Genomic DNA, 26,429 nt, shown 5'->3' with positions numbered 1-26,429 from the left:
TGTTTCTACAGCTGGATGCCCTTCCTAATGCCAACCACTCCGTGAGTGTAGTGGGTGTTTTTTACGTGCCACCCGCACAGGTGCCAGGTGAGGCTGGCAACGGCCACGGTCGGATTGGTGCATTTTATGTGCCACCGGCACGGAAGCCAGTCGAGGCGGCGCTGGCATTGGCCACGATTCGGATAGTGCTTTTTACGTACCACCAGAATCAGAAATTATTATTATATATTATTTTATAATTATTATTATATATTATTTTATAATTATTATTATATATTATAACAGTGGATTGGCAGAATTGGTAGAGATAAAATGTCTTGTGGTATTTGTTCCAGCCCTTTCATTGTCATTTGTAATAGATTAATTCACTTCTACAATTTGTTGTTTCAGCAACATAGACTGCATTTCTTTGGGTCCATAATGACAACTGAACAGATCTGAATAGCACTGATATTAAAACCAAGAAAAGAAAAACACACAAAAAAAGGAGAAATTCTAAAAAGAATAAAAAAAGAAGAGGGATCTTTTCGGTTTGAACAGCAGTTTTTAACATAATTTCTAGGTAACTAAAAAATTTTAAACTTCGTATACTGGTAGAATGTGTTTATAAAACATCTTTTTCTCTTGGTTTTATTGAGAAAATTCTATAGTTTGTAAGATATTTGTTGTTGTTTTTTTCTTCAATCTCTGCAATTTCAACCAATCAATGACGTCTATTGAGGTAAAAAAAAATAATTCTGTGCCGTATGAATATGTCTCTCGTTTAAGAAACAGATTGAGTTTATTTACATTTGTGAAGAAAAAAAGATACCCTTCCCCCCACCCTTAACCCTAACCAACCCTAACCTTAAAACAGATTGAAATGCAATAGATCGATACTAGGGTCATAATTATGGGTGACAATTTCATATGACACCGCTAGAAAAAACTGCCGTTCAAACCGAAAAGATCCAAGAAGAGAAATGCAAAGATACTCACAATATTAGCAAATGCAGCAGCAGTTTTATAATGGAAAGCCAAGTCTAACATTGAATGGATGTAGAGTACTTCTGAGAAATAGTTTCTGTCTGGATAATCATTACTGAAGTGTTCAGCTGCAATGCGCCAGTTTTCTATAACCCCTGTAAGGAAATGATAGGAGAGACATTAAAAGGATATCGCAGTAAAGGTCAGTTCTGGTTGCTAGCAAATCTATGGCATGCAGGGAGTTCTCAAATGACTAATTCCATTGTTCCAAATATACCATGCCTTGTTCTAGTGTGATGTTGAAATAATATTAAGCCAGGTAGTTAGTAGTTATAAACAATGCACATAGGCGCAGGAGTGGCTGTGTGGTAAGTAGCTTGTTTACCAACCACATGGTTCCGGGTTCAGTCCCACTGTGTGGCACCTTGGGCAAGTGTCTTCTACTATAGCCCCGGGGTGACCAAAGCCTTGTGAGTGGATTTGGTAGACGGAAACTGAAAGAAGCCTGTCGTATATATGTATATATATATATATATATATATATATATATGTATGTGTGTGTGTGTTTGTGTGTCTGTGTTTGTCCCCCTAGCATTGCTTGACAACCGATGCTGGTGTGTTTATGTCCCCATTACTTAGCGGTTCGGCAAAAGAGACCGATAGAATAAGTACTGGGCTTACAAAAGAATAAGTCCCGGGGTCAAGTTGCTCGATTAAAGGTGGTGAAACAAGTAAAAGAAAAGAAAAGAAAGAAAGAAGAATTACATATCTAGGTTTGAGATGACCTATATTTTAATCTTTTTGCAAACAACACAGCTTCTGTGGCTGGCTTAGAGAATGTGGTCAAATGCTGTTCTCACAGTTATCATATTAGCAGTTTTTTGCTTTTTCAAAAATCCTCCTAAGTTTATATAACAAGTCTACTCTTCCTTTTCTTTTATTATGTTCTTAGCAAAGTGGTTAGTCCACATTGCTTCATAAGCAGCAAAGGGCTAGTTTCCTGGTTTCTTTGGTGTATATATTCCTCCCTAGATAGGACACAAGTCCATCACAGGATTATTCAGTAAAAAGCACCATCCATTCGTGGCCGTTGCCAGTGTTGCCCCGACTGGCCTCGTGCCGGTGGCACATAAAAAGCACCATCCGATTGTGGCCGTTTGCCAGCCTCGCCTGGCCCCTGTGCCGGTGGCACATAAAAAGCACCATCTGATCGTGGTTGTTTGCCAGACTCATCTGGCACCTGTGCCGGTGGCACGTAAAAAGCACCCACTACACTCATGGAGTGGTTGGCGTTAGGAAGGGCATCCAGCCGTAGAAACATTGCCAGATCAAACTGGGCCTGGTGCAGCCTTCTGGCTTCCCAGACCCCAGTTGAACCATCCAACCCATGCTAGCATGGAAAGCGGACGCTAAACGATGATGATGATGATGATGATGATTAGCTGAGTAGACTGGAGCAACATGAAATGAAGTGTTTTGATCAAGAACACAATGCATCGCCCAGTCCAGGAATCAAAACCATGATCTTATGATGATGATCATCATCATCGTTTAATGTCCGTTTTCTATGCTAGCATGGGTTGGACAGTTCAACTGGGGTCTGGGAAGCCAGAAGGCTGCGCCAGGCCCAGTTTGATCTGGCAGTGTTTCTACAGCTGGATGCCCTTCCTAACGCCAACCACTCCATGAGTGTAGTGGGTGCTTTTTATGTGCCACCGGCACGGGGGCCAGATGAGGCTGGCAACGGCCACAATCGGATGGTGCTTTTTACGTGCCATCATCTCAAACTAAGAGTAAATATATTTTTATTTTATAGTACATTGCTTTAAATTCTTGCATGAGTAGTTCCTACACTATTATTAACACTGTTGTGAAAAATTGGTAGCAAAAAAAGTCTTAATAAAAATAAACAAGTTTCCTGCAGACGTGAGTCCAATACCCTAATCACTAAGCCATGTGTCTCCACTACTTAGCAAAGTGACCTCTGCCTATCTATTTACACATCAATTGTTTAAAATGTCTTAATTTCAATTCTAAGTGGCTTTGTGAAATTGAAATGGTTGAACAGACTAGGTAACGGACCATCAGTTCATGAATCAGTAATCAGAATCTGCTGTAGGTATTTAATTTAATTCTACATCCTCCCAGTTTATCTCTTTCCTGGTGAGTAGTTGCTGGGATGTTTTTTTTGGAATAGAACAAGCAACAGATAGATAATCTGCTGAGAAGAATTATTGTTTAATCCACCTAATGCAAAAGAAAAAAATGAAGTTGATTACAAGGTCTATGAGTTTCTGTCATTGATGAAATAATCAACTTTTGTTGTTGGTGTAGACCAGTGGTTTTCAACCAGGGTTCCGCGGAACCTTAGGGTTCCGCCAGTACGGTCCAGGGGTTCCACAAGAAGTTACAAAACTGCTAAATGCGGCAGTAATTTTTAATTCTCCTGTGCAGATATGTGTGCAGAAGACTATTAACTTATTGCACAGGGGTTCCTCGAGCCAGTGGAATGTTTCCTTGGGGTTCCGCTCCAGCAAAACGTTTGAAAAGCACTGGTGTAGACAGTTTAGTGGTGAATATGTGATTTGTGGTCGGGAGATGCAGTTGGGTACTTATGCTGGAATATCAGAATGGAAAATGAACACAAATAAAGAAGATACAGTTGACTTTATGACCAAATAATTTCTCATTTAAATCTATTTACCATAATATCTGTCTGGAAGTAGATTGATATGCATATGTGGATGAACTTGGCTGGCACTGGCATGGGGCAGCAGATCCCACAATAACGTTGGTAATTTGTAGCGGATATCTACTGAATGTACTTTATCATACCTGTAATAATAAATAAGCAATATATAATATAGAAAACTCACGAGAGAAAGCAAAAGAATGAATCCATGAATAAGAGGGAGAGAAATAATGTACTACAGTTTATCTTCTGATCCAATGTTCTTTCAGCATTTTCACATTGACCAAAACTAGCAATTTCAGTTTTCAGTTAGAACTTCACTTCTATATATAATAATATCATTTGCCAAATCTGACTGGCCTGGTGCAGCCTTCGGGCTTGCCAGACCCCAGTTGAACCGTCCAACCCATGCTAGTATGGAAAGCGGACGTTAAACGATGATGATGATGATTATTAAGGTAAGAGAGCTGGCAGAATCCTGGGTAAAATGCATAGCAGCATTTCGTTCATCTTTAAGTTTCAAGTTCAAATCCTGCAGAGGTCAACTTTGCCTTTCATTCTATGGGCTGCCTGCTGGAGCCTAGCGGCAGGTATTTAAAGGGAAAAATTTGACAAGTCAGTCAGTCACCAGCTGACACTCGCTGACGATACATCGAAGAGGCCAGGGAACAGAAGAAAGAAGACATGCACCCAACATCAGAGCTGAAGACACCTCCGAAAGGGGGGGGGGCCCCGCCACGTCAAAACGGTAGAGGAGTAGGGGCCGAAACCGGACGTGGTTCCTCCTGATGATGTCTTGAGCTAACTGGATCCTATAAAGGAGCTGTTGTGGTAGCAGACCACGAAACACGGTTGCAATTCCTCAGTACCATTTGTACACTGGGATCAATGTAATTGATTTAACTCTCCCCTAAAATTGTGGGCCTTGTGGCAATATTTGAGACCGTTATCATTATCATCATCATGTTCTGAGGATGCACGGCTAAGGGATTAAGGTGTTGCACTCATAATTCTGGTTGATGGTTAACTTACCTTTGAAGGAATATATTTACAAGGAAAACAGTAAACTCACCATTCTCTAGCTACTTTCATACAGTCTAAAAATATATCTTCAGACCATTTCAATGGATGATGGTTCCTTGTAATAACTAAAGCATGCCATGCATCATATTTAAAGGCATTTGCAGCTGTGAATGAGTGTTTTGATTCAATACGTCCAAACAAATCTTCAGCAGTAAAACTAGAAGAAAAAGTAAAGTAAATAATGATTAGCTTTGTTGCATTCCTTATATTAACAGTGTTAGATATGTTGATATATTCAGTTAAGACAGTAAATTGCAAAACCACAAAGAACTTAACTGGTTGTGTGGATAGGATTTGGGGACAGATTCTACTGTTAGTAATAGTAATGATTAAACAAAGAACACAACTTATAACACTGTTAAAGAGGTAAACAAGGAGATTTCTCTAAATGGGTTCAAACCTGCATAGATTCAGTTGATGCAAGTTATCAAGAGGTCACATTGGAGGAAATAGACAAAAAGAAAAAAGAAAAAAGCCTCTACCAGATCTAAGTAGTGCTTCTAGGTATGGCACTTGATTTCATTGTAGGTCTAAGAAGATGGTGAGCAAAAATGTGACAAGTTTCAATAGGTTTAAATTATAGTTTTAGAATTAGCGTGATCGTTAACAACATCGCTTCACTGGCACCTGTGCCGGTGGCACGTGTAAAAAGATTCGAGCGAGGTCGTTGCCAGTGCTGCCTGACTGGCCCCTGTGCCGGTGGCATGTAAAAAGCACCCACTACACTCATGGAGTGGTTGGTGTTAGGAAGGGCATCCAGCTGTAGAAACGTTGCCAGATGAGGTTGGCGTTAGGAAGGGCATCCAGCTGTAGAAACTCTGCTAGATCAAGATTGGAGCCTGGTGCAGCCATCTAGCTAGCCAGCCCTCAGTCAAAATCGTCCAACCCATGCTAGAATGGAAAGCAGATGTTAAACGATGATGATGATGATGATCATCATCATCATCGTTTAGCGTCCGCTTTCCATGCTGGCATGGGTTGGACGGTGCAACTGGGGTCTGGGAAGCCAGAAGGCTGCACCAGGCCCAGTCTGATCTGGCAATGTTTCTACGGCTGGATGCCCTTCCTAACGCCAACCACTCCGTGAGTGTAATGGGTGCTTTTTACGTGCCACCTGCACAGGTGCCAGACAAGTCTGGCAAACGGCTACGGTCGGATGGTGCTTTTTACATGCCACCGGCACGGAGGCCAGGTGTAGTTGGCAACGGCCACGCTCGGATGGTGCTTTTTACGTGCCACTGGCACGGAAGCCAATCTGGGCAGCACTGGCAACGGCTACGTTTGGATGGTTCTCTTATGTGCCACCAGCACTGATATCACAGCGACAATTTCCATTCATGTTGATCAATTTTGGAATATTCATGCCTACTCTATAGATTATCTCAACACATTGGCTCCTGAGCCTCATTTTACATTTTATCTCAGGCTCCCAATACGATATCTTAATTTTGACATGAACGGCATAATATTTCTTACACTATACCATACATGAGGCAACCATCACATAGGTAGTATTAGACACCCACATCCCACTGGAGGGTCGTGTGGTACCCTAGTTCATATTACATCCTAGATACCACACGACCTACCTGTGGGTTGTGTGGAAATTTTAGAGATATAATAACTATTACATACATACTAAACCTTGTTTTTTTCTTTTCAGGTTATTAATTATCTATAATTTGCAAACTAGCATAATCTAAATTAGCAAACCTAAATATAAATTAGCAATACCAGGTATTCCAAAAACAGCAGACCTCATAATGAACACCGATCAAAGCAGAGTACCAGTGAATCTCTTTCATAGTTCTAAGAAAAAACATTCTGAGCAGTTCCAGCAGCGAAGATGGCGATGATAATTCCCAATGTAATCTGTCTTCAGATGATGATGATCTTTATCATCCTGCTGGTACTTCTAGCATGTAACAAAATGATGGAATTGTAGCGGCAAAGTGGAAGGATAGGCATGATGTGCTAATCTTTATATATAAAAGTGAGGTTGTGTGCTGTCTGTCTCCTACGACTTAGATTCCTAACTACTCCCACATTTTGCGGTGCAGTGTAACCAAAAGCGGGTATCTTATAGTCGTGATTCATATCGAGCCCTTCTGGGTATTAGCGCGCATCTATGATGAGTCTACGATTTAAAAAAAAATTTACCATCATTTTTTCCCATTTTAATGCATTTTTTGGCTATTATATAAGGGAAGTAACTCTCTAAAAATGTATTATTAAATCTCAAAACGTAAAAAGCTACAGTAACACCCCCCTTTGTGGTTAGCCATATTGAGATGGCTATTATACTTTACATCTCTAAAAATGCTTATATAGTTATTTCCCTTACAAACCCGAGCAACGCCGGGCGATACTGCTAGTGTTATCTATGAAACATGACCTTAGCTTCAGGGAAACAAAGCAAAGAGTGAATGATGTGGAAGTAAAGAAGCCGGAAATAATTCTCAGCTACATAAGAGAACCATCCAAATGTGGCCGTAGCCAGCACTGCCCTGACTGGCCTCCGTGCTGGTGGCAGGTAAAAAGCACCATCTGATCGTGGCCGTTTGCTAGCCTCGTCTGGCCTCCGAGCCGGTGGCACGTAATAAGCACCAATCCGATCGTGGCCGTTTGCCAGCCTCATCTGGCTCCTGTGCCAGTGGCACGTAAAAAGCACCATCCGATCGTGGCCGTTTGCCAGCCTGCTCTGGCTTCTGTGCCGGTGGCACGTAAAAAGCACCCACTACACTCACGGAGTGGTTGGCGTTAGGAAGGGCATCCAGCTGTAGAAACACTGCCAGATCAGACTGGGCCTGGTGCAGCCTTCTAGCTTCCCAGACCCAAGTTGAACCATCCAACCCATGCTAGCATGGAAAGCGGACGTTAAATGATGATGATGATGAATACGATGAAACAGGGAATAGATATCTCTGAACAAATGGCGAGCTACTTCACACCTCTTAGAAAAAGGATCAGATAGTATCATCACAGGATTGCTTTTGAATACCTGCTCAGCACAGCCATAGTAAATGTTTTAGTGGTATTTCGAAAGAATGATCCAAAGAAAGTGCAGATTGCAGAGTTTAGAAAATCTGTTATTGAATCACCCTGTACTGTGGACAATCACCCACCAGCAACATCAAGAACTGCAAGTACTAGTACCTGCCATAACTTCAAGAGATGCAGTGAAAGGGACAAATCCAACAGAATAGTTCATAAAAGATGTGTGCTGTTCAAGAATTTGGACCTGGAGATCTCCATTTCCAGTGACTTCGAGGGCCATCTCCCATTGGTGTCAGGTGTCGATGAAGAACCCTTGACTACAAGACGACCAATGTTTTTCTTTTTTCTCAAGGTCTGGGATCTCCTGCACCTAAACCCTAGACCATCACCTAATCACCCTTACCCGTCTTGTTGCTTAACAACAACAATAAAAGATGTGTAGGCTGTTACAGCGAAATAAGAAAAAGGAAGCAGATAAAAAAACAAAAAAAATGTAAATGCATCTTGTGCTGAATGCACAGATAATCCTTCCCATTGCCTTGAGTATTTTAGCAAGAGACATTAGGAATATTGGTGAATTAAAATTTTGGGGCATTTTCTATTGGAAGATCTCAAAATCTTTTCAAAAAGAACTATTCTGGTTTCCATGGCAAGTAAAATATTTTTCATTCCCTTCTGTTTCTATTAGAAAAATCTACCAATTTTTTCAAAAAGAACTATTTTGGTTTCCATGGCAAGTAAAATATTTTTCATTCCCTTCTGTTTCTATTAGAAAAATCTACCAATTTTTTCAAAAAGAACTATTTTGGTTTCCATGGCAAGTAAAATATTTTTCATTCCCTTCTGTTTCTATTAGAAAAATCTACCAATTTTTTCAAAAAGAACTATTTTGTTTCCATGGCAAGTAAAATATTTTTCATTCCCTTCTGTTTCTATTAGAAAAATCTACCAATTTTTTCAAAAAGAACTATTTTGGTTTCCATGGCAAGTAAAATATTTTTCATTCCCTTCTGTTTCTATTAGAAAAATCTACCAATTTTTTCAAAAAGAACTATTTTGGTTTCCATGGCAAGTAAAATATTTTTCATTCCCTTCTGTTTCTATTAGAAAAATCTACCAATTTTTTCAAAAAGAACTATTTTGGTTTCCATGGCAAGTAAAATATTTTTCATTCCCTTCTGTTTCTATTAGAAAAATCTACCAATTTTTTCAAAAAGAACTATTTTGGTTTCCATGGCAAGTAAAATATTTTTCATTCCCTTCTGTTTCTATTAGAAAAATCTACCAATTTTTTCAAAAAGAACTAGCTATTTTTGTTTCAATGGAAAATAAAATTTTCTCAATACCCAATCTTTTATTTTACCTCATTACATGGTGATATCAGAAGAAAAACAAGACCCTCCCCACCACAAAAAAAAAATTGTTATCTTAGTGTACCAAAAGCACAAATCAAAGCAATTACAGCTGTTTGCAGTAGTCATTATAGGTTTGCTAATTGATGGGTTCACTCAAACGGTCCATAGATTGGTTGAAAAAAATTGAATGACTTAAAAAAAATGAATGCTGCTTTTGTTAGTTAGTTCTGGTTATAACAAAGCACACACTAAAGGAATGGTACAGGTATGGATGGGGTGGTGGTGAAGAGAGACAATAAGAATCAGTGTAAGGTAAGTGGAAGAGATATAAAGAGGACTAAAGTGAAGAGAAGGAAAGAAAGGAAGAGAGGAAGGAATAGAATGAGTAGAGGAAGGGCGATATTTGATAGGACAAAGGGCAGAGATTCATAGAAGCATTATAGTGTTTGTAATTGGGTTATCACACATGAAAAACAATTGCATTGTTTTCAGGTCAAATACTCTCCAGATATTGTGTTGAAATTTGATAACGGCCACTTACTCACATGATCCAAGTTAAATCTTTAATATTTGGTCATTTGTACTATGCTGCACAGTGGGAAAATTGTTTTAGAAAAGGAATGAAAACTCAGCAGTAACTATATTATGACAAGAAGGTTGAAAAAGCTTTGGTGAGTTTTTTTTTTGGGGGGGGGGGAGAAAGAGAGGGAGAAAGAGAGAGAGAGAGAGAGAGAGAGAGAGAGAGAGAGAGAGAGAGAAATGTGAGGTTAAAATCAAATCAAATCATATAAAATTGAAGGCCAAATATAATTGTAAATTGAATTAAATTTTAAGAAAATTTTGCAATTGCTTAGTTATAACTAGAAATGACTGATGAAAACCTATAATGACTTCTGGAAACAGCTGTAGGTCAAATTTATTACAATAAGGAAAAATATTTAATGACTATTATTTATGTCTTGCCTTCAATTTGTGTGTGTATATCCCTCTCTCTCTTTCGGAGAGGCACTGAGCAGCTATACGCACATATACACACATGGCAGTAACTTCCGCCTACTGAATTCAATCACAAAGCACCGGTCGGCTCAGGGCTATAGCGGAAGACACCTGCCCAAAGTGCCACGCAATGGGACTGAACCCGAAATCATGTAGCTAGGAAGCAAGCTCCCTAACCACACAGCCATCATCATCGTTTAACGTCTGCTTTCCATGCTAGCATGGGTTGGACGGTTTGACTGGGGTCTGAGAAGCCAGGAGGCTGCACCAGGCTCCAGTCTGATCTGGCAGTGTTTCTACAGCTGGATGCCCTTCCTAATGCCAACCACTCTGCGAGTGTAGTGAGTGCTTTTTACGTGCCACTGGTACAGGTGCCAGGGGAGGCTGGCAGTGGCCACGATCAGTTGGTGCTTTTTATGTGACACCAGCACAGAAGCCAGTCAAGGCGGCACTGGCATTGGCCATGTTCGGATGGTGCTTTTTACGTGCCACTGGCACAGGTGCCAGGGGAGGCTGGCAGTGGCCACGATCAGTTGGTGCTTTTTATGTGACACCAGCACAGAAGCCAGTCAAGGCGGCACTGGCATTGGCCATGTTCGGATGGTGCTTTTTACGTGCCACTGGCACAGGTGCCAGGGGAGGCTGGCAGTGGCCACGATCAGTTGGTGCTTTTTATGTGACACCAGCACAGAAGCCAGTCAAGGCGGCACTGGCATTGGCCATGTTCGGATGGTGCTTTTTACGTGCCACTGGCACAGGTGCCAGGGGAGGCTGGCAGTGGCCACGATCAGTTGGTGCTTTTTATGTGACACCAGCACAGAAGCCAGTCAAGGCGGCACTGGCATTGGCCATGTTCGATGGTGCTTTTTACGTGCCACTGGCACAGGTGCCAGGGGAGGCTGGCAGTGCCACGATCAGTTGGTGCTTTTTATGTGACACCAGCACAGAAGCCAGTCAAGGCGGCACTGGCATTGGCCATGTTCGGATGGTGCTTTTTACGTGCCACTGGCACAGGTGCCAGGGGAGGCTGGCAGTGGCCACGATCAGTTGGTGCTTTTTATGTGACACCAGCACAGAAGCCAGTCAAGGCGGCACTGGCATTGGCCATGTTCGGATGGTGCTTTTTACGTGCCACTGGCACAGGTATCACAACTACAATTTCCATTTGATATTTATTTTGATGTTAATGTACTTGACTCAATTGGTCTCCTCAAGCACAGGGTCTCATATATATATATATATGTATATATATATATGTATATATATATATCATCATCATCATCGTTTAACGTCCGCTCTCCATGCTAGCATGGGTTGGACGGTTCGACCGGGGATCTGGGAAGCCAGAAGGCTGCACCAAGCTCCAGTCTGATCTGGCAGTGTTTCTACAGCTGGATGCTCTTCCTAATGCCAACCACTCTGTGAGTGTAGTGGGTGCTTTTTACGTGCCACCTGCACAGGTGCCAGGCGAGGCTGGCAATGGTCATGATCTGATTGGTGCATTTTACGTGCCATTGGCACGGAAGCCAGTCAAGGCGGCACTGGCATCGGCCATATATATATATATATACTAGCAGTATCGCCCGGCGTTGCTCGGGTTTGTAAGGGAAATAACTATATAAGCATTTTTAGAGAGTTATAGCCAAAAAATAGCAAAAAATGCATTAAAAATGGAAAAAATATGATGGTAAATTTTTTGAAAAATCGTTGACTCATCGTAGACATTTTTAGAGAGTTACTTCCCTTATATAATAGCGAAAAAATGCATTAAAATGGAAAAAAAACGATGGTAAATTTTTTTTTAAATCGTAGACTCATGTAGACGCTTTCTTAGCCATTTCTGTTTTGGTGTCTTCAAGCCATGAAGTCGTTGTTCTAAAAGAACGCTGGTCTCCTTGACAACGCATTACGACGTTGATTTCCTTACACTCCCTTCCCCACAGGTGCAGGTGTGAGCGTGGACGCCAACTCCGCCGCCATCGACACACGAAAAATTATGCATTAAAATGGAATAAAAAATGATGTTAAATTATTTTTTAAATCGTAGACTCATCGTAGACGCGCGCTAATACTCAGACGGGCTCGATATGAATCACGACTATAAGCTACCCGAATTTGGTTAAACTGCACCGCAAAATGTGGGAGTAGTTAGGAATCTAAGTCGAAGGGGACAGACACTCACACAACTACAGTTTTATATATATAGATATACATAGCGCAGTAGTGGTGAGATGTGACAGCAAAGAAAAGCATACATTCACTCTCTGTATGCAATTAGACTCGGAAAGTTCGTGAGGAACCCATTGACCCAATTTGCTGACTTTTCCGATAGCACACAGGTGTCAATGAATGGTTGAATGACCAAATCCAAGCTTCTCTGCTAGTTCCTCAACAGTTACGATGAGATTTTGTTCCACCAGGGTTTTCAGGATGTCCTTGTCGAGTTCTACAGATCTTTCAGGATGAGGCTCGTCTTCTAGGCTGTTCCAATATAGCTTTGAAAAAAATAGCTGTTAAAATCGAAATGCACTCTTCAAAACTTGCACTATGAATAAGGACAAGATAAAATTACTACCTGCTTTTATAGCAAGTTAATATAAGTAGTTTATCCCATTCCCCTCTGACTTTTAGTTCAAGCTGTTGAAAAAACCGCATTATTATATATATACATACATACATACATACATACATATACACACACACTCTCTCTCTCACACATGCACACATTTATATTCTGTTATTCTTTTATATGTTTCAGCCTTGAGGTTGTGGCCATGCTGGATCATGTGTGTGTGTGTGTGTGTGTGTCTATCTGTCTGTCTGTCTGTATGTATATATGTATATGTATGTGTGTGAACAATAATATTTTCAACAGATGTGTTGCAAATGTATCTGATTGTTCTCAAGCTTCAATACTGTGTGTGTGTGTATGTGTGTGTGTGTGTGTGTATGTATGTATGTATATGTATGTATGTATGTGTGTATGTATGTGTGTGTGTATGTATGTATGTGTGTGTGTGTGTATGTATGTATGTATGTATGTATGTATGAGTGTATGTTTACTTTATTACTAACACAAGCCACTACGGTTATTTAATGTAAAGTCAAGTCTTCCTCAAATCACTATCTCTGGCTATTTACTCTCTTCCAAGAACATTTTCACTCACACTTATGTGTTAGCTTCCCATACATTTTACTCATGTATCTATCAGCGTGATAGAGAGAAACAAATATTACATCTAGTTTCACTTTATTCGTTGCCCACTGTGTGTGTGCGTTTGCGTGTGGTGTAAACCAGACTAAGAAAAGCATTTGACACACACACCAGAACGTGAGTTTTCTGTAAATTTTGCTTAATTGGAGTTTAAATTTTAAAAACTGGACCTGGCATGACGCGATGCATTGTACTCTTAAAACTGCTAGGTAAATTGTAATTGAAGAAATGCTATATTGTAGATTTGTATAACTCCCAAAGGGAGGCAGATAAAATCTGCCTTTTATAATAAGAGATAATGAGACAATGACAGAGACTACATACTCACTCAACCTGTCTAGCAGGAGATGCTAGATCACCCTCAAATCATATCCTACAATTTTAAAACGGGCTGGACATATTGGACTATGTAGGCCTAGATATACAAAAAAAAAAAAAAAAGATGGAATGGTCAAGGTTGGAATATCTTTGATCATAGTTCTGCTTAGTCAGGGCTGAAATGAGACTAAAGAACAACCATGTGGTAGATATCTTACTCAGCAATGAAAATTTTCCTATCTCTCTTGATAAGGTATTTTGTAGAGTGTATCAGTGGGTGAGTGAGTGAGTGGTTGAGAGTGTGTATATATGTATTCATACGTACATTACATGCATATATACATTACATACATACATTTTATATATATATAGTATTAGTGCATGCATATACAGCTGCGTGCGTGAGCACATACACGCGAGTACTGTCCAAATCTCCGACCAATCACATACAGCTAGCTGGCATTCAATTGGTGTATCAAGTTTCGGGCATTTTGATTGGGTTTTGGATAGAAAATTCACAAAACAGTCACTTCTATTGATTTTTTAATGGCTTTGTGGGGTGACTGGGGAAATGTAAAGATGTGCACGACCACCCTTGGACGGTTTTGAGTGACCATAGAAAGTGCGAGCCCTCTAACTGAAAAATTGTAGATTTGTATAAAGGATACACACACAGACAGACATTTTGCTGTTTATATATAGAGAGATGCATTACATACATGCAAACATATATATATATATATTATATATATATATATATATATATATATTCTTTTAAGCATTTTAGCTCCAAGGCTGTAGCCATGTTGGTATATATTTCCTAGTCCTTGATTCATTATCTATAGTGGATTTTAAACTGAAGGTATTGAGAGATAAAGCATTTGGTTTGACGCTTTACTGATACAACCATTTCCACTACACCAGACATATATAAGGAAAAAAATGAAAAGAACAAAAATAACAAAAGAACAAAACAAATAAACAACAAAAAAAAAAACTACAAAAACAAAACAAAAATATCTGAAAATAATTTTGAAGACATTTTCTTACTTTGAATATTTACAAAAGTCACAGTTTTGACCAGTCTTCTCAGATAATTTTTCCACACTGCAGAGGGGAAAAAAAAAACAAAAGAAATAAAAAATAATTTTTTTCTTTACTGTAAATTGAACTCAGAACAAACATAAAGAGACCTAACAAAACATTGCAAGACATATTTAGTCAGTCACTCTACTGTTTCTGACACTTTAACAAACTCTCAAAATGTCACAAAGGAATGAGTAGTGTAATTGATTTAATTCCCCCAGATGAATAAAAAGCAAATCAGACTCCATACAGAATTAAAACTTAATGTAAAGGAATGCAATCAAATCCTGAATAACACTGTATCATCTCTCATTAATAATAATAATAATAATAATAATATAATAATAATAATAATAATAATTGCTTCTGACTTAGATACAAGGCCAACAGTTTTTTTAGGAGGAGTCTTTAGTTGATATGACTCCAGTATTTGCCTAGTACTTCATTTCATCAACCCCAGAAAGATGAAAATTAAAGTTGACCACAGCAGGAATTTGAACTTAGAATGTATAGACAAAATGCTGTTAAACATTTTGCTCAGCATGCTAATGATCCTGCCAGCTCTACACTGTAGTAGTAGTAGTAGTAGTAGTAGTAATAATAATAATAATAATAATGATGATTTCAAATTTTAGCACAAGGCCAGCAATTTTGGGGGAGAGGGTAAATAGTTTACTTTGACCCCAGAGTTCAATTGGTACTTATTTTATCAACCCTGAAAGGGTGAAAAGCAAAGCCCTGAGTGGAATTTGAACTCAGAACATATAGACAGATGAAATGTGGCTAATCATTTTGTCCAACATGCTAATGTTTCAGCCAACTCCCCACCATAATAATGATAATGATGATGATGACAAGCAAAACAATTCTCTGTAGATACTCACTATTCTCTTTGTGGTTGATTCGGTTTCTGGAGAGGACGTTTTGAGCGAAGAGGATTAAACATTGTGTTGTCACGTGTGTATTCATTAAAGGAAAGAGTGATGTGCTAGAAAAGACAAGCAGAAGGCATCATTGTATTAAACAGAGTAAATGAATGCTGGCATGGTTATTTGGTTCTTCTCTTTAGCACTCCGTCGGTTACGACGACGAGGGTTCCGGTTGATCCGATCAACAGAACAGCCTGCTCGTGAAATTAACGTGTAAGTGGCTGAGCACTCCACAGACACGTGTACCCTTAACGTAGTTCTCGGGGATATTCAGCGTGACACAGAGAGTGACAAGGCCGACCCCTTTGAAATACAGGTACAACAGAAACAGGAAGTAAGAGCGAGAGAAAGTTGTGGTGAAAGAGATCACCACCATCCCTGCCGGAGCCTCGTGGAGCTTTAGGTGTTTTCGCTCAATAAACACTCACAACGCCCGGTCTGGGAATCGAAACCGTGATCCTACGACCACAAGTCCGCTGCCCTAACCACTGGGCCATTGAGCCTCCCCTTATTTGGTTCACAAATACATGGTTCCAGGTTTGATCCTAATGTTCAGTACCTTCCTTTGGGAAGTATCTTCTAGTACAGCAATTTAAGAGCAATTTGGTAGATAGAAACTATGAGGAAGCTTATGAAACACACACACATGTAAGTAGGTGTTAAAAAGTTCCAGGCTTTAAGAGTATTGCAAAAGGCCTGGTTGAAAGTCTAACCTTCCGAGTTCTTTTACAGGCCTTAGAAAAACTGAAGGACTGCTGCAATAAGTGTGTGAATCTGGGAGGGGAAATATGTTGCATAAAATCATAATTAACTGATCCTCCTGTATTTCCTTTTAGCCAAAGCCAGGAACTTCTCATATATTGATATAAATGTATGTCAGTGTACGGATATAAATATTGGTTTTGAATTCTGGCATAATGCCAGTAATTTCAAGTGAGCAGGTAAGTTGATTTCAATGACCCCAGTACTCAGCTGGTATTTAGGCGGCGAGCTGGCAGAAACGTTAGCATACCGGGCGAAATGCGTAGCCGTATTTCGTCTGCCATTACGTTCTGAGTTCAAATTCCGCCGAGGTCGACTTTGCCTTTCATCCTTTCGGGGGCGATTAAATAAGTACCAGTTACACACTGGGATCGATATAATCAACTTAATTCGTTTGTCTGTCCTTGTTTGTCCTCTCTGTGTTTAGCCCCTTGTGGGTAATAAAGAAATACGTATTTCATCTGCCGTTACGTTCTGAGTTCAAATTCCGCCGAGGTCGACTTTGCCTTTCATCCTTTCGGGGTCGATTAAATAAGTACCAGTTATGCACTGGGGTTGATATAATCGACTTAATCCGTTTGTCTGTCCTTGTTTGTCCTCTCTGTGTTTAGCCCCTTGTGGGCAATAAAGAAATAGGTATTTATTTTATCAACCTCCAAAACGAAAGGTAAAGTCAACCTTGGCAGCATTTGAACTCAACGTAAAAACAGACAAAATACTGCCAAGCATTTTGCTCAGCACACTAACCACTAACAATTCTGTCAGCTCATCACCTCAATGGAGATGAATATTGGCAAGGAAACTTCAAAACCAATACTTTGTTAACGAAGTTCCTTGAAATATTTGATAAGCATATAGTTACAGATAATCCCTGATCATGCTTCTCATAAGAAATGCAGTGAACTACTGACTGGTCCATCAGAAACCTGCAACCTATGAAGTTCATCAGTTGGATATAGAATACTTGAAAAGCTTGTCATCAATAACAGAGCCAATGATGTGATTACGTCACTAAGAAAATGGCCAAATTTTACTTAAATCACAGCCTAGTATCTAAAAGAAAGAAGGACATAATCTTAGATATTTTATGTTTGGATAAGCAAAAAAAAAACAGGACCTGCTGGGACACCTTGGGGTTAAACAACAACAGTAGCGATTTATTTGAATAAGCAAAGTGACTTCCTACCACTTTTTGAGAAGACTCCTGTTTTACATTGATAGCTGAATTCCAGTAAGTAAACCTAGTAAAGTCTATATCTGTACAATATCTGTATTGTAAAAGACTTCCTCACTTCCCAAGCATTAAATTAATACATCTGTTTGTTCTTTACACATTCGTCTTTTGATCTTTTGTTTTTTTTTGTAAATTTTCACTATATAGTTTTTTTTTTAATGACTAACTCTCATTGGTCTGGCTCTATTACTCATAAATAAGTTTAGAAATAAGAGTGCATAGGCGCAGGAGTGGCTGTGTGGTAGGTAGCTTGCTTACCAACCACATGGTTCCGTGTTCAGTCCCACTGCGTAGCATCTTGGGCAAGTGCCTTCTGCTATAGCCTCATACTATCAATATATATACAAAGATATGTATACTATTTGCAGAATCATACAGCAACAATTATCTTTGCCTATGTGCCCCAGGCAGGGTTACCAAATGAACAGAAGAACCGCTTTTACGATAACCTTCTGCAGGTTATCCAAAGAGAAATGACAATAATCTCATCTTTATGGCTGGTGATTTCAATGGACATGTTGGGCAGCAGCCAGGTACTCTCTGTGAAGTACATGGGGGTCAGGGAAGGAATTGGTCCCTGAAACAAAGAGGGAACAAGGCTACTGGAGTTCTGCGATGCAAATAACTTAATGAAGTTACACCTACTTCAGTAAACCAGCCAGTCACCTGATAACCCATCAATCGGGTGACCATGCTAGCCAGGTTGATTACATTCTCACCAGACAATGGTCATCCATAAATGCAAAGACCTTCCTGGGTGAAGAATGTACTCCACTATAGACTAGTCATCAGTGACTTTAGACTTCAGGCCAGAATGTTGCCTAGAAGTAGACCAATCTGGAAGCTTAAGGATCTTTTATATGGTCAGAGATTTAGGGACACCTGAAATGAGAAATTTGATGAGAAGGAGAAACTACAGACTTGTAACATAAAGGGAAAAGTAAGAACAAAACAGTAAAAACAAAAGGTGAGGGCTGTTAAGCCATAAGGATGTGAAGTGGTGAAAGCTGGAGAAAGGGGCTGTGACTAGTGACAGGCAAAAGTAGGTCTTATCTCTTGTGGAGCAAGAGGAAAAAGAACAATAGCCACTGGTTACTTGTGAGCAAGGAGTCAAGGAGGAAGAGTGTATTTTCATACACACTAACACAGAAAGGACAGGAAAACAGTTTAAAATTATTTTTTATTTCTTACTAGCAGTATCGCCCGGCGTTGCTCGGGTTTGTAAGGGAAATAATTATATAAGCATTTTTAGAGATGTAAAGTATAATAGCCATCTCAATATGGCTAACCACAAAGGGGGAGGGGTGTTACTGTAGCTTTTTACGTTCTGAGATTTAATAATAAATTTTAGAGAGTTACTTCCCTTATATATGTCAAAAATGGATTAAAAATGGGAAAAATTGATGGTAAATTTTTTTTTAAATCGTAGACGCGCGCTAATACCCAGACGGTCTCGATATGAATCACGACTATAAGATACCCGGTTTTGGTTAAACTGCACCACAAAATGTGGGAGTAGTTAGGAATCTAAATCGTAGGAGACAGACACACAACCTCACTTTTATATATAAAGATTTCCTCTATTTACATAATATTGAGGTCTCTTTCTTTCTTTTGTTATCTTACTGTTTTTACCAATATACATATATATATATATATAAATATATATATAGTTACAGAAATGTACTTGCATAGCAAGTGACTTGATCTGAGATCGTGTGCTGGAACGAAAACAGTTGCAGCGTTGAAGGTGTTTATAAGCCATTTAAGAAACACACAAAAACCGTTAGATTCACTTCAACATTTAAATTTAATTTGTCAAAATATTTTCGTCGCTTTGAGACCGCGACCTGTTAGCACGATATTTTTGTCAGTGAACAGGTCGCGGTCTCAAAGCGACGAAAATATTTTGGCAAATTAAATTTAAATGTTGAAGTGAATGTAACGGTTTTTGTGTGTTTCTTAAATGGCTTACAAACACCTTCCACGCTGCAATATATATATACACATATATATATATATGTATGTATGTATGTATGTGTGTATATGTGTATGCATGTATGTGTGTGTGTGTGCGTGTCTGTGCTTGTGATTGTCCTCCACCACTGCTTGACAACGAATGTTGGTTTGTTTACATCCCTGTCACCTAGTGGTTTGACAAAGGAAACAGATAGAATAAGTACAATGCTTACAAAAATAAAACTGGAGTTGATTCATTAAACTACAATTCTTCAAGGCATTGCCCCAGCATGGCCACAGACCAATGGCTGGAAAAAGCAGAAGAATAAAAGAATACATTCTCTGCTTTGGTCTTATGTTCAAGGCATGAGAAAGCTTGAGTTTACATGAGAAGGCCTAACAGACCTGGTAGAAACAGCAGCCAAATCTCCCTCAAATCACACCTTACTGTCTTATGTATGTATATATATATGAGCCAACGAGGGGGACCTCTACATGGTAGCTAGACCTGGTAGAAATAGCAGCCAAATTTCCCCCAAATCACACCTTACTGTCTTATCTATGTATATATGAGCCTATGAGGGAGACCCCTACATGACAGCTAGACATGGTAGAAATAGCAGCCAAATCTCCCTCAAATCACACCTTACTGTCTTATCTTTCTGCTACTTGGATATAGGTCTTATATTCCTCGTAAAAAACTTTCCTGTCACACACTCACGCACACGCACACACACACGCACCCTCACACACACACACACACGCGCACACACACACACACACACACACTCACACACACGCACGTTAGCTTACAATTTTATTTATATATTTGCGTGTCTATGTGTGGAAAGAGGAAGTGGGAGGCAGAGTGAAAGAATCACTCACTACAGTAAGTGAATTACTTTCATTTTATTCGTTGCCCACTGTGTGTGTGCGTTTGCGTGTGGTGTAAACCAGACTAAGAAAAGCATTTGACACACACACCAGAATGTGAGTTTTCTGTAAATTTTGCTTAATTGGAGTTTAAATTTTAAAAACTGGACCTGGCATGACGCGATGCATTGTACTCTTAAAAATGCTAGGTAAATTGTAATTGAAGAAATCCTATATTGTAGATTTCTATAACTCCCAAAGGGAGGCAGATAAAATCTGCCTTTTATAATAAGAGATAATAAAAAAGTGTTAATATTCAGTGATAAACCTCAATCAAATCTGATTTCTGAGTATGCTCTGATGTTGATTTACTGTTGTTTAACCGAGCTAAACTCTGATTTAGCTATGATGAAAGACATTCCTAACATTACCCTATTGTCTTTTTGGCAGGGACCAATGGACTCGGGGTCCACTGGACTCAGGGTCACATCATTCAATGTGTCCTCCTCTAAAATAGTGGAGGTGGTTGTGAGGGAGATTTGGTTGGTTACTATTTCTAACAGGTTGAATTGCTCATAGATTACGTTGATGCTCCATTGTTGGCTTTGTAGAAGCTTAGTGGAGACTCCTTCATTGGTTTGTCAAAGAAAGGCCCCTGTGTTGGCTTGTAGAGTCTCTCTTTGTTGGTTAGCATGAAGTCATAAAAAAAAGCAAGAGGACCAAATATCTTTCCTGAGCAACAGAGTCATAAGGCTGGTTCCTCGGATTCTGCATTTACCAACTGAGTGGACTGGAGCAATGTGAAATGAACTGTTTTGCTGAAGAACACAACAAAATGTTTGGTCCAAGAATTGAAACCACAATTTTATAATCAGGAGTGCAACACTCTAAAACATCTAAGCTATGTGTTTCCATGTATGAAGTAATTTGAAGTGTTATCGTGTGTAAGTGTTTGTTGAAGCAGTAACCCTTTTATTTTGAATAGCTAATTTTTTTGCATCCTTGATATACATTATCGTGCACTGAAGGTAGCTTCTCAAAAATTATTTAACTTTTTGAAATTTATTGTTCTTATAATTATTCCAATCTTTTGAAATTTTTAAGAATTTATTTCTAATAATTATTTTTACAGGTTATAGTGACACTGGTTTCTTTTATCTCCAGTATAAACTTACTGAAGCTATAATAACTTATCTCAATGCTTCTGGTGAAGATTTTTTCAATCGAACTACAGTGGAACTGAATCGGCAACCATTTCCACCCTACAACAATGATCCTATGGTTTTGGTCTTACAGAACCAATTTCCTTTTATTCTCATCCTTAGCTTTTTGCTTTGTGCCATTCACATTGTGAAAGATGTTGTCCAGGAAAAAGAGCTTAGACTAAAGGTAAGTTAACTCAATAACTCAAAAGTTTGTATAATAACTAACTATGATATATATTACCATGGAAAAGGCAGCATGCTGGCAGAGTCTGTACCACATTGGACAACATCACTTCTTTATACATTCTGAGTTCACATGTTGCTGAGGTTGAATTTGGCTTTTATCCTTTCAGGGTGAATGAAATAAACATTAGTCAAGAACTGGGATCAATATAATCAACTCCCTCTCCCCTCAAGACTGCTGTCCTTATGCCACAATTGGTTATGATCACCATGGTGACAGAACTGGTATATTGAATGCTTGTTTTGCTGATTTCTGAAGCCATCTGTGCACAGTTGTAATTAGCTTCTATTGATTATAGTTGTAATTAAATCTCTCTTAATTGTATTGGCCATTGTAATTATGCTGGTGATATGATTTATACTACACTAGCAGTATCGCCCGGCGTTGCTCGGGTTTGTAAGGGAAATAACTATATAAGCATTTTTAGAGAGTTATAGCCAAAAAATAGCAAAAAATGCATTAAAAATGGAAAAAATATGATGGTAAATTTTTTGAAAAATCGTTGACTCATCGTAGACATTTTTAGAGAGTTACTTCCCTTATATAATAGCGAAAAAATGCATTAAAATGGAAAAAAAACGATGGTAAATTTTTTTTAAATCGTAGACTCATGTAGACGCTTTCTTAGCCATTTCTGTTTTGGTGTCTTCAAGCCATGAAGTCGTTGTTCTAAAAGAACGCTGGTCTCCTTGACAACGCATTACGACGTTGATTTCCTTACACTCCCTTCCCCACAGGTGCAGGTGTGAGCGTGGACGCCAACTCCGCCGCCATCGACACACGAAAAATTATGCATTAAAAATGGAATAAAAAATGATGTTAAATTATTTTTAAATCGTAGACTCATCGTAGACGCGCGCTAATACTCAGACGGGCTCGATATGAATCACGACTATAAGCTACCCGAATTTGGTTAAACTGCACCGCAAAATGTGGGAGTAGTTAGGAATCTAAGTCGAAGGGGACAGACACTCACACAACTACAGTTTTATATATATAGATATACATAGCGCAGTAGTGGTGAGATGTGACAGCAAAGAAAAGCATACATTCACTCTCTGCATGCAATTAGACTCGGAAAGTTCGTGAGGAACCCATTGACCCAATTTGCTGACTTTTCCGATAGCACACAGGTGTCAATGAATGGTTGAATGACCAAATCCAAGCTTCTCTGCTAGTTCCTCAACAGTTACGATGAGATTTTGTTCCACCAGGGTTTTCAGGATGTCCTTGTCGAGTTCTACAGATCTTTCAGGATGAGGCTCGTCTTCTAGGCTGTTCCAATATAGCTTTGAAAAAAATAGCTGTTAAAATCGAAATGCACTCTTCAAAACTTGCACTATGAATAAGGACAAGATAAAATTACTATCTGCTTTTATAACAAGTTAATATAAGTAGTTTATCCCATTCCCCTCTGACTTTTAGTTCAAGCTGTTGAAAAAACCGCATTATTATATATATATACATACATACATACATACATATACACACACACTCTCTCTCTCACACACATGCACACATTTATATTCTGTTATTCTTTTATATGTTTCAGCCTTGAGGTTGTGGCCATGCTGGATCATGTGTGTGTGTGTGTGTGTCTATCTGTCTGTCTGTCTGTCTGTCTGTATGTATATATGTATATGTATGTGTGTGAACAATAATATTTTCAACAGATGTGTTGCAAATGTATCTGATAGTTCTCAAGCTTCAATACTGTGTGTATGTGTATGTGTGTGTGTGTATGTATGTATGTATGTATATAGATGTATGTATATGTATGTATGTATGTGTGTATGTATGTATATGTGTGTGTATGTATGTATGTGTGTGTGTATGTGTATGTATGTATGTATGTATGTATGAGTGTATGTTTACTTTATTACTAACACAAGCCACTACGGTTATTTAATGTACCTCAAATCACTATCTCTGGCTATTTACTCTCTTCCAAGAACATTTTCACTCACTCTTATGTGTTAGCTTCCCATACATTTTACTCATGTATCTATCAGCGTGATAGAGAGAAACAAATATTACATCTAGTTTCACTTTATTGGTTGCACACTGTGTGTGTGCGTTTGCGTGTGGTGTAAACCAGACTAAGAAAAGCATTTGACACACACACCAGAATGTGAGTTTTCTGTAAATTTTGCTTAATTGGAGTTTAAATTTTAAAAACTGGACCTGGCATGACGCGATGCATTGTACTCTTAAAAATGCCAGGTAAATTGTAATTGAAGAAATGCTATATTGTAGATTTGTATAACTCCCAAAGGGAGGCAGCTAAAATCTGCCTTTTATAATAAGAGATTCTCTATTTTTTCTTTCTTTTTTCTTTTTCTTTTCTTTCTTTCTTCCCTTAAAAACCATTTCAAAGCAATGGTGCAAGTAGTAAACAAGTTTTTACTTTTATCTATTTATTTTTTTTGACAATCCTTAAAAAGACCTTTTCAATACAAATGAAAGTGGTGGATAGGAAAATGAATAGCCCTTCTCTCCCTCTTTTACCCTGCCCATCTTTCTCTCTCTCTCTCTCAATCTCTATCTATCTATCTATCTATCTATCTGTCTGTCTGTCTGTCTGTCTCTCTATCTATCTGTCTCTCTATCTATCTATCTATCTGTCTGTCTCTCTCTCTATCTGTCTGTCTGTCTGTCTGTCTCTCTCTCTCTCTATCTATCTATCTATCTGTCTATTTGGCTGTTTGTCTGTCTATCTATCTATCTATTTATTTATCCATCCATTGTCTTCAAAGCCTCAACCCCTCCCCCCCCAAAAAAAACAATGTTCTCTTATAAACAAAATCCCCCCAAAAACATCTGTTTTATATAAATAAGCAAGATATCAGTATGCTCACAATTATATTTGGTAAGTTTGAAAGACTAATGAAAGCGCTAATATAAAAAAAATTCTTTTTCTCAATATTCATTTCTGTACATCACACCTAACACTCTACACACACACACATATAAATAATATATAAATATATGCATATATACATATCTACAAGTATATGTATATATACATGCATATATGGGTACAGGACATCAATAAAACGTTGAACACAATGAGAAACGAAAAAACAAAAACATAGAAACAAACTTTCTTTCAAACAACGAAAACAAACAAACAGAGAAACGAGACGTACAACATAAAGAATATTTCCCTTCTTCAGTTGTCCCCTGTTTCATCTACTCCACGTTTCAAAGGTAAAGGCAAGACGCGACTTCATTGAAACAGTCCTTCCCGCAAAGCAAATTAAATAAAATTTGTGATTTTTTGCAGAGGGTAAAAGTGTTAACAAGAACAGGACAGTGAGAACAATAAAAAAGTAAAATCAGTAAAAGACAGAACAATGAGAACAAAACAGTAAAATATATATATATATATATATTTAAATTATGAGGTAGATAAATTGAATATTAATTTAATTAATATCAATTTAAAACCAGTAGCCTAGCATACAAAAATCTGAAAAATCAGAGAAAATTCTAACACGTGTATATTTAGTAGTTTGATCGTAGGTGATTTACTTCTAGCATACGGCTGACCACCTAGTGGTTTTTTAGCCCTTTAACCCTTTTGTTACTAACCCGGCCAAAACTGGCTCTGTGGTAAAATGTCTTGTTTTCATAAGTTTTGAATTAAAATCTTCCACCAAGCCTTAGTCACAGTTTATGTTCTTAACACTAGCTTAATGATAATTTTATTTTTTTTTTATTTTATCTAGTTTCAGCTCACGAGCTGTGGCCATGCTGGGGCACCACCATATAACTAAGTTATTTTACTAAATTCTTTGTTATGCTTAAAATAATAGAAAGAAACACAGAGCATCTCAAAATAAATACAGTAATGAAAGGGTTATATACACACACACACACACACACATATATATATATATATGGTATATTGTAAAAGACTTCCTCACTTCCCAAGCATTGAATTAATACATCTGTTTGTTCTTTACACATTCATCTTTTGATCTTTTGTTTTTTTTTGTAAATTCTCACTATATAGATTTTTTTTTTGACTAACTCTCACTGGTCTGGCTCTATTGCTCATAAATAAGTTTAGAAATAAGAGTGCATAATGTGAATTCATTCAGAAATGAAACACCTGAAATCAGATCAGTCAATAATGTTATGTACATATAAACTTTGTACAGGTGGCGGTGTGGTAAGCAGTTTGCTTGCCAATCACATGGTTCTGGGTTGTCTCATTGCGTAGCACCTTGGGTGAGCGTCTTCTACTATAGCCTTGGGCCAAACAAAGGCCTTGTGAGTGGATTTCATAGATGGAAACTGAAAGAAGTCCATCTTATATATATATATATCTATCTGTGTGTATCTTTGTCTCCTCCCACCACCTAACAACCAGTGTTAGTGTGTTTATGTCCTTGTAACTTGGCAGTTTGGCAAAAGGGACTGATAGAATAAGTACAGGCTTTAAAGTAAAATGGTACTGGGGTTGATTCACTTGACTAAAATCCTTAATGATGGTGCTCCAGTATGGCCG

At 38.5% G+C, this 26,429-nt stretch overlaps 1 protein-coding gene across 4 annotated transcripts in view; it reads right to left on the bottom strand.

The window, feature by feature from the left end:
- The window catches only part of LOC115209428, a 92,324-nt gene that overhangs the window by 9,088 nt on the left and 56,807 nt on the right, over positions 1-26,429 (bottom strand). For 3 of the 4 annotated variants that reach the window (XM_029777841.2, XM_029777843.2, XM_036500904.1), the window contains 5 exons: positions 15,592-15,695; positions 14,672-14,728; positions 4,731-4,898; positions 3,671-3,801; positions 979-1,121 (listed from right to left, as the gene is read on the bottom strand). In XM_029777841.2, coding sequence (XP_029633701.1) covers positions 979-1,121; positions 3,671-3,801; positions 4,731-4,898; positions 14,672-14,728; positions 15,592-15,695 — 603 coding nt within the window. The remainder of the gene's footprint in view (positions 1-978; positions 1,122-3,670; positions 3,802-4,730; positions 4,899-14,671; positions 14,729-15,591; positions 15,696-26,429) is intronic. The other variant, XM_036500905.1, reaches the window with a different exon arrangement.

This window comes from Octopus sinensis, linkage group LG3, assembly GCF_006345805.1.
Source record: "Octopus sinensis linkage group LG3, ASM634580v1, whole genome shotgun sequence".
Lineage (NCBI taxonomy): Eukaryota > Metazoa > Mollusca > Cephalopoda > Octopoda > Octopodidae > Octopus > Octopus sinensis.
The sequence above is the reverse complement of the archived record's forward strand: the minus strand, read 5'-3'. Positions and strand labels throughout refer to the sequence as shown.